Here is a 13771-nt window from a genome sequence, read left to right on the forward strand (position 1 = left end):
GCACTGTTCTTATTTAAAATAAGGGGTAAAGAGACCTGTTAAACTGATCTTGGTCTGGCAGGATGCCTGCCATTCTGCTGGTCCTGTGACAGGTGACGCTGAGGTGAGGGTGTGTGTCCTTGGCAGACATTTTCCTGTGGACGGCTGCATTTTGGAACACCCCCAGATGAGTCCCTGGGTGCCTTTACCAATTGCTGCTTTGGGTGTTGTGAGCCTTGGAGGTTCATTTACTGCAAGGACAGTGCTTTCCGTACAGCTCCCTAGTCCCAGGCCAAATGCAAACAATGGGAAATCAGTGTCTGGGTAGGTGGCATCAACTCTGAGCTTAGAATCAACCTAGGAATCCCATGAAGAAGTAAAACCACGGTTTAATGCAGACTCCTGTAGCAGGCTGTCAGGGAACAAGAATGGAAACCCTGTGAAGTTCAGAGCATAGCACAATGACAAGCACTTAACGTAGCTGCAGGAGGGAGATGGTGTTGACGTTGGTATTCACAAGAACAGCAACAGATTGGTACTTGGTGTAAAGTTTTAAGTGACATCATGAATCCTTGTCGCTGGCTCTTGGCTACACCGGGGCTGCCTTTCCTGAACTACCTGAGGATCCCTGGAACCCAGGCACCCCCTCCTCATAGTCAGGGAACAGCCCCGTGCTGAGGCCTGTGCCTGCCTTTGCTGCTGAAAAGTGAAACCCCCATCACAGCTATAACCTAGAAAATGCAATCTCTGTTCTGTGTGCATTACTGCTGCTGAGACCAAATGAGCCACCTGAGGGTTCTGCTTCCATCCACAGCGTGGTTCACTTGTTAGGGGTTTTTCACGCGTCCTGTGTAAAAAATAGGATTAGCATCTACAAGAATGAGTTTAACTGGTCTATCTCTAAACTCTGTGCTGACTTTTGGAGAACCTCACTCAGACCAAAATGTGTTCACCCAGACTAGACCGGTGAACCTCACAGTGTTCAAGGGCTTCTGAGTACTTGGGAACCTGAACAGACGTCTCTGTTCTTGTTCCCTATGTTCGTGTCCTGTTACCTATAGCTGGGTAACAGGAGTAACGCGTCCTCTTAAAGCTCCTTGCAGATGATTGGACAAGGATTTAATCTACTGCAGTAAGAGCTGAAGGTGCAGCAGCTCCACTATCCTACAAAACCAGGGGAGGAGTCCGGTGGTCTCATTTTTCTGGAGCCCTGAGGGCAGGTCCGATACGTTCCGGTCAGGAGCGGAGGGGGCTGTGCTGTATCCCTGCACAGGAACTGGTTCCCCACACCCTGCCGGGAGGGGAACACCTCATCCCGTGAACCGCTGCCGACTGCACCTCCCCTCTGCGCCAAGCCGGCGCTTCTGCCCGTTCCTCTCCTGCCGGTCCCCTCCGTTCCTCCGCCCGTTGTGCCCCGTCACACCCGCGCTGGCCCCGTTCCACCGGCTCGGACATTCACGGGGCCGCTGCCGGGAAGCGCCTCCGGCAGCCGGGGAGCAGCTGCTTCCCCCGTTCCCGCTGCGGAGCTGCCCGGTCGGGGTGCGGCAGCCCCCGGGCGGCGCCGGGCTGGGCGGAGACCCGGCGGGCTCCCGGTGTCCCTCTGGGCGGCGGCAGGGGGCGATGCCGGTCCCGTCCCCACGCCGTAGCCGCTCTGTGCCGCGCCTCTCTCTGGGCCGGGCCCCTCCTGAGCCCTGGCGGCCGCCGTCCGGGCGCGCGTGCGCTCGGGGGCGCGCGGGGCGGGGCCGGGGCGGGCGGAGCGCGCGGCGCGGTGCGGCGCGGTGCGGTGCGGCGGTGCGGAGGCCCGGAGGCATGGCGGACTATCTGATCAGCGGGGGCACCGGATACGTGCCTGACGATGGGCTGACGGCGCAGCAGCTCTTCAGCTGCGGCGATGGGCTCACCTACAAGTGAGCGGGGACGGGACGGTGCGGTGCTGTACTGTGCGGTGCGGTCCGGTCCGGTCCCTGACGCCTCTCCTTTTGTTATCCCTGCAGCGACTTCCTCATCCTACCGGGGTACATCGACTTCACGGCGGACCAGGTGGTGAGTGGCTGGCCTGGAGGAGCGGGCCGGTGCCGATGCTGGTGCCGGTGCTGCCGCTGGTGCCGGTGCCGCCGCTCACCCCCTGCTCGTCTCCCCGCCAGGACCTGACCTCCGCGCTGACCAAGAGGATCACCCTGAAAACCCCGCTGGTCTCCTCCCCCATGGACACGGTCACCGAGGCCAGCATGGCCATCGCCATGGCGGTGAGTGCGGCCCCGAAGGGCGGGCACGGCCCAGGCCGCCCCGACCGGGAAATACCGTGCGGAGCACCGGGCTGACTGCTGGGGGGTCCCCCAAACACTCCAGAGAACCCCCGCAGCCCCCCGAGGCGCCCTGCCCGCCCTCACATTGCCACAACAGCTCCGCAGTGTGGGGTGGCCCCGCTCTCTGGGCCCGGCTGCTGGATCTGCAGCATCTCAGAGCTGCCTTTGCGTTACAGCTGACCGGGGGAATCGGGTTCATCCACCACAACTGCACCCCGGAGTTCCAGGCCAACGAGGTGCGGAAGGTGAAGGTGAGTGGCTGGACCGAACCGAACCGGGCGCTGTATAAATAACCAGCAGTGGGGTTTGGCACTGCTGAAGGAGCTGTGAGGCTGTTAAATTGTGCCAGCTCTTGATGTTTCAGAACACTTGAGTTTGCCTGTACAAACCTCTTGTTGTGTGTGAGCCACTGTCCCACATGTATACTGGGATCTGAGAATCTCCAGGCCCTCCTAGCATGGGAATATTACCCGTAATTTCAGAGAGGAGGATTTAACTCTTGGGAATCCAGCACTCCTTGGGTGAGCCTTGGTGCTGGTTTGGAAGTCACCCTGTTGGTGAGCATGTGTCCAGGTTTCAGACCTGTGTGAGCAGCCATAGTAACCACTGGGTGTCTGTCTGGCTTTGGCTCACTTTGGTGGTGCTGCTCACCCAGTCTGCTGAATTTGTCTCTTTTCAGAAATACGAGCAAGGATTCATCACAGACCCCGTGGTGCTGAGCCCCAACGACCGAGTGCGAGATGTGTTTGAGGCAAAAGCTCGTCACGGATTCTGTGGTATTCCCATCACGGACAACGGGAAGATGGGGGGCAAGCTGGTTGGGATCATTTCATCTCGAGATATTGATTTCCTGAAAGAGTCAGAGCATGACTTGCCTCTTGGTGAGGTGAGATGGGCTGGTGAGCAGCCAGGGGATGGGAGCGGTGTGTTGGGAAGCCGTGTGGCTGCTGATAAGGAGAAGGGTGAGTGTGTGGTTGCCAGGATGCTGCACCAGCAGGAGGGAGCAGTTCCATGTTGGCTCTGCAGGTTTGCCTCTCACTGTATTTCCAAGGCAGAGCATCTCATTCATCTGTGCTCTCTGCAGTGCAGGGACAGGAGAGCGGCCGCACAGTGTCCACATGACTCCTCCTGCAGGATTACCTTTTGGTGTGGTGGAAGCCATCCTGTCTACAGCTGATGCACTCCTCTGGTTCAGGCATTAATTCCTGGCATTCCTGACTGATAACTGTGGTCCCACCTGGCCTGCTCTGGTGCTGGCCAGGGCTGTAGCAGCTGCAGTGTGCCCAATAAACCCTCCAGGTGCCTGTCTGCCTTTTCTGGAGTGCTCTTCCCTTCCCTGTCTTCCTCATCAAGGCTACTTGCTCCTTAAAATAACTCCCTGAACCTGGATATTGGCAGTTTCACCCTTATAGTGCTGCACTGCCAAAACTCCTCTCATACAGGAGAGTGTTCTCCATGATGCTGATTCCTGCTGGTTCTGGTATTGCTGTTACAGGAGCTGTGTAACTGTAGAGCTGTGGTGCTGTTAGGTTACACCACTGCTGCCTCTTGGCCAGGCTCTGCTCTTGACTCACCACTATTTTTAGCTCTTGCTGACCGAACCTGGTATCACATGCTCGTTCCCTGTTTGGTTTGAAATCGCCTATAAATACCTGTAACAAGAATCTTAAACCAGGAGCTGGTTATAAAAGTGCACGTGGCCCTCTGAAGCAATGCTCTCCCATTCAGAGGATCTGGATAAGAATCTCCTCTCATCCTTTACCTGCACTGCAGATCTGGAAGCTTGCTGCTGTTAGCCTTGGGTGCTTGCTTTTCTCACCAGGCAAGGCTGGGGAGATCAGTGGTCTGGATCTCTCCTCACTCACTGTCCAGCTGAGCTGAACTGCTCTTTGCCATCCACTTAAACACACAGGTCTCCTACAGGTTGGAAAACTCATGGATCCCACAGGCTTAGGGAGTGTGGTGGGATAAGTCTGTGATTCTCTAGCCTTCTCCTAAGGTGCAGGTTCTGTCATGGGATTTTGGGCAGATGCAGGCAGGGCAAACCTCTTTCCTGATGCAAAGTGGATGTCTTACTGTAAAAATAACCAAAACATCAAAACATTGCCTATGGCAACATCCCATGGGAAATTTGTGGTTGCAGATTGCTGTGGGTGGGAAGGCATCTCAAGGTCTCTTGTCAGGCCTTCTGCTCAAGGCCTGTTCAGCTGGAGCAGGTTGTGTGGTGCTGTGTCTGTGCCTCCAAGGATGGAGAGATTTCAGTGCCTCTGGGCTATTCTCCTAGTGTTTGACCTGTTTTCTGTACACCACATCATTCCCATGCTCCAGCTGTGTCCGTTGCCCCATGACTTTCTGCTGTGTTTTGGTGTTTGTTTGTCAAGAGTGAGTGTGTTTGTTTGGTTTCAAGTGACTTGTTTGACCTTGCCAGCAGCAGGTGGGTTATTCTGAGCAGAGCCTTTCCTTGGCCTGTGTGCTGGGGAGCACAGCCTGAAAACAAGCTTGGGGGTGGCATTCCTGCCAGAACAACCCGGGACTCTGGAGGTGTCTGCAGCACTTGTTTGCCTGCACTCTGTTAAAAGGGAGGGCTGTTTGGGTGACATCTCAAACCAGGGTCATCTGAGAGTTGTCTTATTGCTGCTAGGTGTTTTCCCACAGCTTGTAGAACCCATCTGACATCTCCTGTTGTCACCACACTGATAGGCTCAGGGCTGGTGGCCACTGCTCACACGGGGAGAGTGGACCAGGGACTCTTCCTGCGTGTTTCTGGAGGCGTCTTGCTGTGCTGTGGGCTCCTTTGTCTGTGGAGCACCCACACAGCTGCTGGGGGGTGTTTGACGTGGGCAGAGGGCCTTGGTATTTTCAGATCAGTGCGAAGGAGTTCTTGTGACTTTTTGTTTTCTTCCTCCCACCAGATTATGACAAAGCGGGAAGATCTTGTTGTGGCCCCGGCTGGCGTAATGTTGAAAGAAGCAAATGAAATTCTGCAGAGGAGTAAAAAAGGTACCTGTGAACGTCTGTGATATGAGAGGGAGCCTTGGAAGTGCTGGGCTGGGAGCTAGAGTGGGTAAGCGTGGGAGGGCTGTGTTCCCAGCACGAGGAGAGAACAGTGAGGAGACGGTGCCTGCAGCCCTCTGCCAGGGTACAGGGTTCACATGCGTTCATCTCATATCTGTTTGTGGCTGATGGATTCTTGGCAGCCCAAGAGCTGAAGAGTGCCTGGATGTCCAGCCACGCATCTTCAGTTTTCTGCCCTGGCCTTCATATTGTGGCACTCAGCTCAGCTCCATTAGTGTTGGATAGCTTGAATTCTAACACAGTGCTATGGGTCTAATTATTAAAAACGTAATCTTTTTCTAGGGCTGGTGTGAGGATACCAAGTCCTTCTCCAGTCCTACAGACTCCTTGCTCTCTTTCCCAAGCCAGGGCTGCTGGCATCCGTGGCCAAGCAGGATGTGCTGACACACCTCTTTGAGACTCCACTTTATACCAGTTGCTGCCTGCTTCTGGTCTGCTGTGCTGCTCCAGGTTAATGTCTGTCTCCTGCAGAAATCTGCAGTGATATTCTTTCTGTTTTAAGGCAAGCTGCCAATTGTTAATGAAGATGATGAGCTGGTGGCTATAATTGCCCGCACTGACCTCAAGAAAAACCGGGACTATCCTCTGGCTTCTAAGGATTCCAAGAAGCAGCTGCTCTGTGGTGCTGCTATTGGGACTCATGAAGATGATAAGTATCGGCTGGACCTCCTGGTGCAAGCTGGCGTGGATGTGGTGGTGCTGGTGAGCCACCATCACATTGCCCTGGGGTGTCTGGGGGGGCTGACCATCCGGTTGGAGTGAGTGGCACTGGCAGAAGCACAGCTCTTGCTGTCTCAGTTACAGACCCTCTTGTGTTAAAATATGGCAGTTTGTTTACCTCTCAATCCTGCTCAGGTTGGAGTCCTCAAATACAAGGGTTTTCTCTTGCCTGGGAACCTTTTTGGCCTCAAGGGAGTATGTGGGGTGCATCAAAGCCCTGAATACCGAGAAGAGAAACACTGTCAGTTAACACAGCATCTTCTACAAATGCTTCTTGCAGCCTACCCCCATCCTCTCTGGTGTTCCTAACTAGTTTTGACTATTTGACATCTTACAGTTTCCCTTGGAGGGTCTGGTGTTTGTTGCTGTGTTACTCTCTTGACCTGGTGTTGAGGAGTGGTGAGCCCAGAGCTGCTCTGCTCGTCTCCCCTCCTGTCACGTAGGTTTTTGGGCACAGCCATAACTGCTTCTGTTTGCACATTTGTTTCATCAGTTGTCAGCACATGAGTCCCCTATGCTCAGAGGGCATGGCACGGTGGCGTTGCAGCTGGAAATGTTTAACAGGCACAGGGAGCTCTGGACAGGCCATGGGGATTGGCAGGGCCCAAGCATTTGGGGCTCAACATCTGTGATTTCTGCTGATCTGCCTCACAGCTGGGAGAGGTGCCATCCCCCCCACCAATAGGTGCCCTATTGGATTCCCAAGGGACATTCACCATGTCACCTGTAGTTTGGTGTCCTGGTGGCAGTGTTCTTACCCACAGCCAGATATGCTGTTTGTTTCCTACTGTGAAAGTCACAGGATTTAAATATGAGGGATATTACTGAGGTCTTCATGACAAACTGCCTTGCTCAGAGAAGCTATGTTATATTCTTAGCAGCAGCAGCTTCCCCTCTGGTTCTGTACTCAATTTTGCCTACCTAGCAAGTTTAGCAGAGACCCCAGTAAGCATAGTGAAGAGACTCTTCCAGAACTATATTCATAATTTTTGTAGAAATTCTCATTGAAATTGATTTTTTCTGTTGCAGGATTCTTCTCAGGGGAACTCCATCTTCCAGATCAATATGATAAAATATATTAAGGAGAAATATCCCAACCTACAAGTTATTGGCGGAAATGGTAGGCATGTGTTGAAGACTGTTCTTGTCATTAAATTAGGTTTGTTTTTTAGATTTAGTGGGAGCTGCAGGGAATGAAACGTTTGTCTCGATAAATGTCTGTGAACTTAGAATGGTTTCCTCTGGTTTATGGAGGAGAGCAAGACCACTCTGCAGACATGGGGCTGTACTCTGCTGCTGCCACAGCTGCAGATATTTTGAAACCTCTGTTCTGCAGCACAGTGCACTACAGTCCTCTGTAGCCTGTGCCACGTTAGCTTCTTTGGCATACCAGCTTAAAATTTTGGATGGTCATAATAATAATGAACATGGTTTAACGGGGAAATCTGGGGGATGTTTTCCCTGCCACTTGACAGCAGAGTCTAGAAATGCCAATCCTTACCTGGCTGGTGTGTTAGTGGTGCTGCTGTTAGCCTGTGCTCTGCTCTCCTGATCAGCTGTGGCACAAAGAGCACTTGGCACCCTGCAGTGGCCTCTGCTACCTCAGCCTTTGGCTGTGAGTGTTGCAGTGTAAGCTAAAGGTCAGTGTCTCACCCACTGGAGACAGCAGGGACAGAAGCTCACTGCTGCTCTCACAGGTAGCTTGGTACAAGTGGGCAGGCAGGCCTGGCTCTGACACAGGCTGGTGCCCAGAGTAGAGGACATTTGTGGCCCCAGGGGAAGTGACAGGGCAGAGTGATGTCATGTGCAAATCTGTTTGTCTCTCTTCAAACCAGTTTCTGCTCCCCACAGTTGTGACTGCTGCTCAGGCCAAGAACCTCATTGACGCAGGGGTTGATGCCCTGAGAGTCGGGATGGGCAGTGGCTCCATCTGCATCACACAGGAAGGTGAGAGACCTCAGCTGCCTCCTAAATAGGCTGAAGACATCTGTTTAATAGCAATTCCCTGCTGAAAAGCAGCACAGCCGGGATGGACTTCTCCCATTGCAAGGGCAGTGTCCAGCAGAAAGCTGTCTTTCACCCATTTTGTCCAGGACATTCTCATCACCTGGGTCAAACCTTTGGGGTGGCAGCAGCAGCAAAGGCACCTCCCAGTACTGACCAAAGCTGAGTAGAGCAGGTGTGGCATATGTGGCTTTGTCCCCGAGGAGCTGCTGGCTTGGTGTGGGATGGGGCGGGTGGGCAGCTCTGCAGGGAGGGGGGCTTTCTGGATGCCCAGCTGAGGGGTGCAAAGCACTGGGTTGCCTGTGCTCCACGTCCCTCTGGCAGTGGTGTGTGTGTTGCTTGGGCATTGATCTGCTGGGCTTGATGCCTTTTTGTAGTTTCCAGGCCATAATGGGGCTTTTGGCTGTTGTCTCTGCAGTTAGCCAGAGCTTGTGTGGGGCAGAGGCCACATCAGCCTTAGCTGTGAGGTGGAGAAGTGTGTTCCCAGGAGCTGGAGAAAGGCTGCCTTGAGAACAGGCTCTGTCATTCCTTGTGTTTCGAATGTGGCAGGTGAGGTGTGTAGAGGTGTGGTGCAAGGTGCTGAGCCACAAGCACAGCCCCTCTCTGCTCTGCTCCTTGGTCCTTGCCACAGGAGGCAGCAAAAGAGGACAGCTGAGGGCTGGAGGTGCTGCGTTAGCTGTGCCTATTCCAGAGTGGAGCCTCCTAGCAGCTCTGGACCTGGGCTGCATTCCTGCTTTGCCTGCAGTGGGAGTGCTGGCTGCAGGGGAGTTCCCAGCCAGGGCAATTTGTCTGGGGTCACCTTCCCAGGGAGGTTGTGGTGTTCTTGGGGCGATGCTTTCATAGCCAGAGCAGAGCCAGGATGCATGTGTCCTATGCTGGCTCCAGAGCAGAGGACCTGCTGAGGTATACTCTGCTGCAGCATGCTGAAAGTCTCCAGAGGGTTTCTCTCTGCTGCTGTGGGAGGTGGGGTTGGGTGCTGGTTTTGGGAAGGAAACAGAGTAGATAGAACATGGTGCTTCACAGGAGGCATGGTTGCAAAACTCTTAACTGCAGCTTTCCAGGTTCTTGGCCCTCTCTGGGCAAGAACTCTTTTTTTTTAGGTTAGGGGGTCACCTCTCTGGGTGGCTGCTGGGGTTGGTTGAGCATGCACTGTGCACAGCCAGACCTGTCTGGCTGAGTTCTGGCCTCTGGCTTGGCTCAGGCTAGGAAGGGTTTGCAAGGTCAGCTCTGTCCCACACCGTATGCTCTGCCTAGTAGTAGGTCACTGCTAGGGTCCTTTGTTCTGCTGCTGTTCTTCTGTCTCTAAAATGTGTGTTTGTTTTTGTTTAGCTGCTCCAAAGATCCCTCCAGACCTAAAGTCCCACAGCCCCAAATGCCCTTCTACTGTCACGGGCACCTATAGTAAGTCACTTGCCCTGTTCCCAACCCTAATTACGTGTCTTGAAGCAGGACCCTAATTTGGCTGCACATGGCCCTACTGCTTGTTTGAAAATAATTTAGCTGTAGATGCACTTGGGGTTTTGTGGCTTTGGATACTGGTTTTGAATCTGAAATGGAAGCTGAGAAGCCTTTCTGAATTTCTAAAGCAGAGTCTGAATTGTCAAAGCTGAGGCCACTCAGGCTTGTCCACCCTCTACTCCTAAATCCAGCTCAGGAGCCTGACTTGAGCTTCTGTCTGCATCTTCTGGATTTCTAGCTGGGCATGGCCCTGCTGGTCCAGTACTGGGAGGTGATCCCTGAGCAGTCCTCAGTCCTGCTCTTAACTCTGCCCCCATTGTGGGTAAGTCCTGCACTGGCTAAGCCTCACTTAGAGCTGGTTACTGCGGCTACAGGGACAGAAGTGTGTGCAGCCACCTTGGCAGCTGCTCACCAGAACTACATCTTTCCCCACTGACCCTTGATCCCCGTGTGGAGAGAAAGGGCCCTTCGTGCCCAGCACAGGGTGCAGCTGTGTCTGCTCTGTACTCTGATGCTTCCGGATCAAGCAGCCACCTGCAGCTAGCCTTGGGCTTTGCCCTTTCTCCCAGATTTGAAGCACCTCAAAGGGAAAGAGGTTTCCCTTGAAGATCCCAGAAGGTTTTCTCTAGCAGATGGTCTTGTTGGAGCACCCTTTGCAGATACACTAAAAAAGACAAACCTTCACCCCCACCACTTGGCGTGTGTGTGCTCTGAGCCCTGCTTTGGAAGCCTGTGCTCTGGAGCTGTGGCGCTGGGCACTGGGACAGTCAGAACAGTGTGATGCTCCCAGGGGCCCTGAGCCACACTGCTCCATAAAGGGTTGGTCTCTGTGGTCGCCGTTGTGAGGTTTCTGCAGGCCTGGCACAGTCCTGTAGGCACTGGGCTCCAGACCCTCCAAAGTCGGGTGCTTCTCTCCATGGAGCTCTTCCTTGTAGCATTTTGCAGCTGCAGTGTGGCCTTCAGCAGTGTGGTACCAAGCGAGACCATCTCTTTAGGACTAACAGCATTCATCCTACAGCTGGCAGACTCTCCCTGGCTGGCTGAGCCCAAGCTAAAGGCTGAGTTTGATTAAATCCAGTTCTTTCACCATCCCAGCTTGGAGTCTGGCCTCCCTCTCTTAGCAGCTGCTCCTGAGCACCAGGAGCAGAGCAGCTCAGACTCTGGGCCTCGGGATGTGCACTGCCAGTGCTGCTGCCAGGCAGGCTCAGCCATGCCTGGAGTTCACGCTCCCGAGTACTAATCCTGCATGGCCATAATCTTACCTGGTGCCTCAGACTAACTGTGACTGGAGAAAAGTAATCTAGTTAAATATGGGGAAAGGAAGGCTCCCTGAGAGAAGCTTATCTCAGTGTACTTGCATGCCTCTGCCTGACAGATGTGTTACATGATGTGCCTGGTGCTGTTTTCCCTGTGCCACAGGAACCCTCTTAACTGCTGGCAATGGGGAAGAGCAGGTAAATCCAAAGCTATTCACTCCTTTCCCGTGGGGCAGCTAAACTTGACAGAATCCTCGCTGTGTTGCAGGGCAGGAACATAAATTATTTCCTGTAAGCCATTTAATCAATTCCTGCCCATTTCCTTTTCCTCTGCTGCATGTGTTTGTATGTGTGTAGATGTATATATATAAATATATACACATATATATATATATATACACACACACACATCCCAGCTCTCTCCCAGCCAGCTGCCTTTCCATGCAAGGGGCATATCATGCAGCTGCTGGCTACACGGAGAAGAGGTCTGGCACTGCTGGGAGAGAGTGAGTGGTGGGACATGGCTACATGCCAGGGATGCTCTGAAGAGGAGCTTCTGGAGTTTGCTCCACCTTCTTCCCAAGCTCCCCACACGTCTGCTGTGCACTGGGGTGAACTACGAGTCTCAGCTGATCCCAAGCAATCAGTCAAAGACCCCAGTCCCAAGGCCACCCACATCTTTATTTGGAATCAAGGGCTGTGAGAATGTCCCAGCAGGCATCTCCTGGGCATCCCACTTCTCTTGCAACTCGGCCTGGGGAAGGAGCATCCAGGGATTTGTGCATTCCCGAGTGCTGGAGCATGTGTGTGCTGGAAGCCTGAAGGGCCTGCTGGGGAGGGAGCATGCTGCTGCCTGGGTGCTGACCCTTTCTCTGCTCTCTCCTCACTGCAGTGCTGGCGTGCGGCCGCCCCCAGGCCACAGCAGTGTACAAGGTGTCTGAATACGCCAGGAGATTCGGTGTCCCCGTCATCGCAGACGGAGGGATCCAGACGGTCGGGCACATCGCAAAGGCCCTGGCGCTTGGGGCCTCCACAGGTGAGTGCTGCTTGGGGCAGCCAAGTGCTGTGTGTTGTAGGAAATCTCCTAGAAAGGGTTTCCATAGGGCATCCAGATTCCAGGCACAAGGGTGGGGGCTGTGGGGAGGTGCCCCAGGGTTTTTGCAGCCACTGCCTTCCTGCTGCTGACATGCTGCCCTTTGTGGTCTCCTGTGCCAGTGATGATGGGCTCTCTCCTTGCTGCCACCACCGAGGCCCCAGGTGAATACTTCTTCTCAGATGGAATAAGGCTGAAGAAGTACCGTGGCATGGGCTCACTGGATGCCATGGACAAGAACTTGGGCAGCCAGAACCGGTATTTCAGGTAAGAGATGGTGCTTTGGGGCAGCAGATAAGCTTCTGGGGCTTCTCTGCTTCACAAGCTTGCTTGATTTGTGTTTCCTTGGTTTGTGCTCCCATCCAGTGAGACAGACAAAATCAAAGTTGCCCAAGGGGTCTCTGGTGCAGTGCAGGACAAGGGCTCTATCCACAAGTTCATTCCATACCTGATTGCTGGGATCCAGCATTCCTGCCAGGATATTGGTGCCAAGAGCCTGACCCAAGTCCGGTGAGTGCTTCCCCTCACGTCTGCTCTCGTTAGGCCACAGTGCTGCCATTTTGGGGCCTCTGGGCAAGCTGTACCCATGCTGTGGTGTGTTCCCCATGGCCTGACCTTGCTGTAGCCCTCATCCCTCATCTCCAGTGGACATTGCATTGTAAGACTTGTCAGCCCTGGGGTTGCAGGAGCATGGTCTCCTGTGGCATATTTTGCTGGTTGGGCGGGAAATGGTGGAGTTACTGAACTCTGCAGAGCTCTTGGGGGGCACAGCAAAGACCATTCTGGCCATAGCTGGGAGAACCAGCATCCCTTGTCCCTGCTGGACGTGTGCCAGAGCACTGTCGTCTCTGGACTCTGACTGCCATGTGATGGATGTCTTCCCCCCTCAGAGCCATGATGTACTCGGGAGAGCTGAAGTTTGAGAAGAGGACGACGTCTGCCCAGGTGGAAGGAGGGGTCCATGGCCTCCACTCGTAAGTGCTGCTGACAGGACCCTTGTCTCCCCAGGGTGGGCATTGCAGGAGAGGAGTTAAGTGCTGCTGTCCTGTGCCTCAGCTGATGAGCCAGTGTGCTGCTGGCTTCTACTCCTGGTGCAAGCTGGGCTGAGCAGATGAGCCACTCAATACCAGCGTTCTGGGGCTCCTCCCCGACGTGGGCCAGCAGGCCAGGAGCTGTTCCTGGCTGTGCCTTTGGTCCTTGCCCTCGTCCAGCTGGTAAAAGGGCTCTTTGGTTTGCTACTCCCCTCCAGGTACGAGAAGCGCCTCTTCTGAAGGAGTTCTGTCTGTCTGTGTCATCGTGCCACTCAGCCCTGTGCCACCCTGCACGGGAGCTGCTCTTGCTGCAGAAGTGCCATTACTCTGTGGACTGCCTGAAGCTCCCCGTGTCCCTCGGCTGCTTCCTCACCACCCGAGAGGGCCCGTCCTCAGCCCAGGAGCAGTGATTCCGGGCTGGTGCCTGGGGCCTTACACGTGTTGGCCGCGTTTTACAATAAAAGAAGAAAATATGTGCAATTGGTGTCGGCCCCAAGCCCCTTTTCCTTCTGTACTGCCTGTTTTCTCCTCTCCTGGCTCTCCCCTTCCCTTCCTGTACCCTCCTGGGAGCTGCTGATGGCCCCACAAAGGAGAAGCAGGGAAGGAGAAGCCCCTTGACAGGACTGAGTGGATAATGCATTATGGGGTATTTAAAATCTTTTAAACTGAGACCAGAAAAAAAAAATCTGGCTGCTGGGCAAGAAAGCAAATGAATGTCATAGGGCTGGTAAGTACTGCTGGGAGCTGCCCAAGTCAGTAGTTGCAGCCACACTGCGTCAGGACTGTGTGCCCAGCCCAGCTGCTGCAGTGAGCAGGTAGGTGGTTGTGTATGTGCACAGCCCCACAGAC

General features: G+C 54.2%; 1 protein-coding gene across 2 annotated transcripts; it reads left to right on the forward strand.

The window, feature by feature from the left end:
* The first annotated feature begins 1718 nt into the window (after positions 1-1718).
* IMPDH2 (inosine monophosphate dehydrogenase 2) lies at positions 1719-13416 on the forward strand. Of its 2 annotated transcripts, XM_030458329.1 has the most exons (15): positions 1719-1886; positions 1974-2022; positions 2124-2225; positions 2462-2536; positions 2965-3171; positions 5198-5285; positions 5863-6062; positions 7110-7200; positions 7932-8027; positions 9414-9485; positions 11691-11834; positions 12014-12158; positions 12258-12401; positions 12782-12865; positions 13141-13416. In XM_030458329.1, the coding sequence occupies exons 1-15, from the start codon at positions 1789-1791 to the stop codon at positions 13160-13162; spliced, it is 1617 nt and encodes a 538-aa protein (XP_030314189.1). In that variant the 5' UTR covers positions 1719-1788; the 3' UTR covers positions 13163-13416. The 2 variants fall into 2 exon arrangements, with proteins under 2 accessions (XP_030314189.1, XP_030314190.1); XM_030458330.1 differs by lacking the exon at positions 9414-9485 and having other exon boundaries at positions 13141-13406.
* Positions 13417-13771: the final 355 nt, after the last annotated feature.

This window comes from Calypte anna, chromosome 12 (genome assembly GCF_003957555.1).
Source record: "Calypte anna isolate BGI_N300 chromosome 12, bCalAnn1_v1.p, whole genome shotgun sequence".
In the NCBI taxonomy this organism is placed as follows: domain Eukaryota; kingdom Metazoa; phylum Chordata; class Aves; order Apodiformes; family Trochilidae; genus Calypte; species Calypte anna.

Excerpts from the sequence above, each read along its gene's own strand:
- IMPDH2 (XM_030458329.1), top strand. The coding sequence starts at position 1,789 with ATGGCGGACTATCTGATCAGCGGGGGCACCGGATACGTGCCTGACGAT. Across the intron at positions 8,028-9,413 it reads CATCTGCATCACACAGGAAG|CTGCTCCAAAGATCCCTCCA; the intron begins GTGAGAGACCTC and ends GTTTTTGTTTAG. Across the intron at positions 12,159-12,257 it reads AGCCAGAACCGGTATTTCAG|TGAGACAGACAAAATCAAAG; the intron begins GTAAGAGATGGT and ends GCTCCCATCCAG.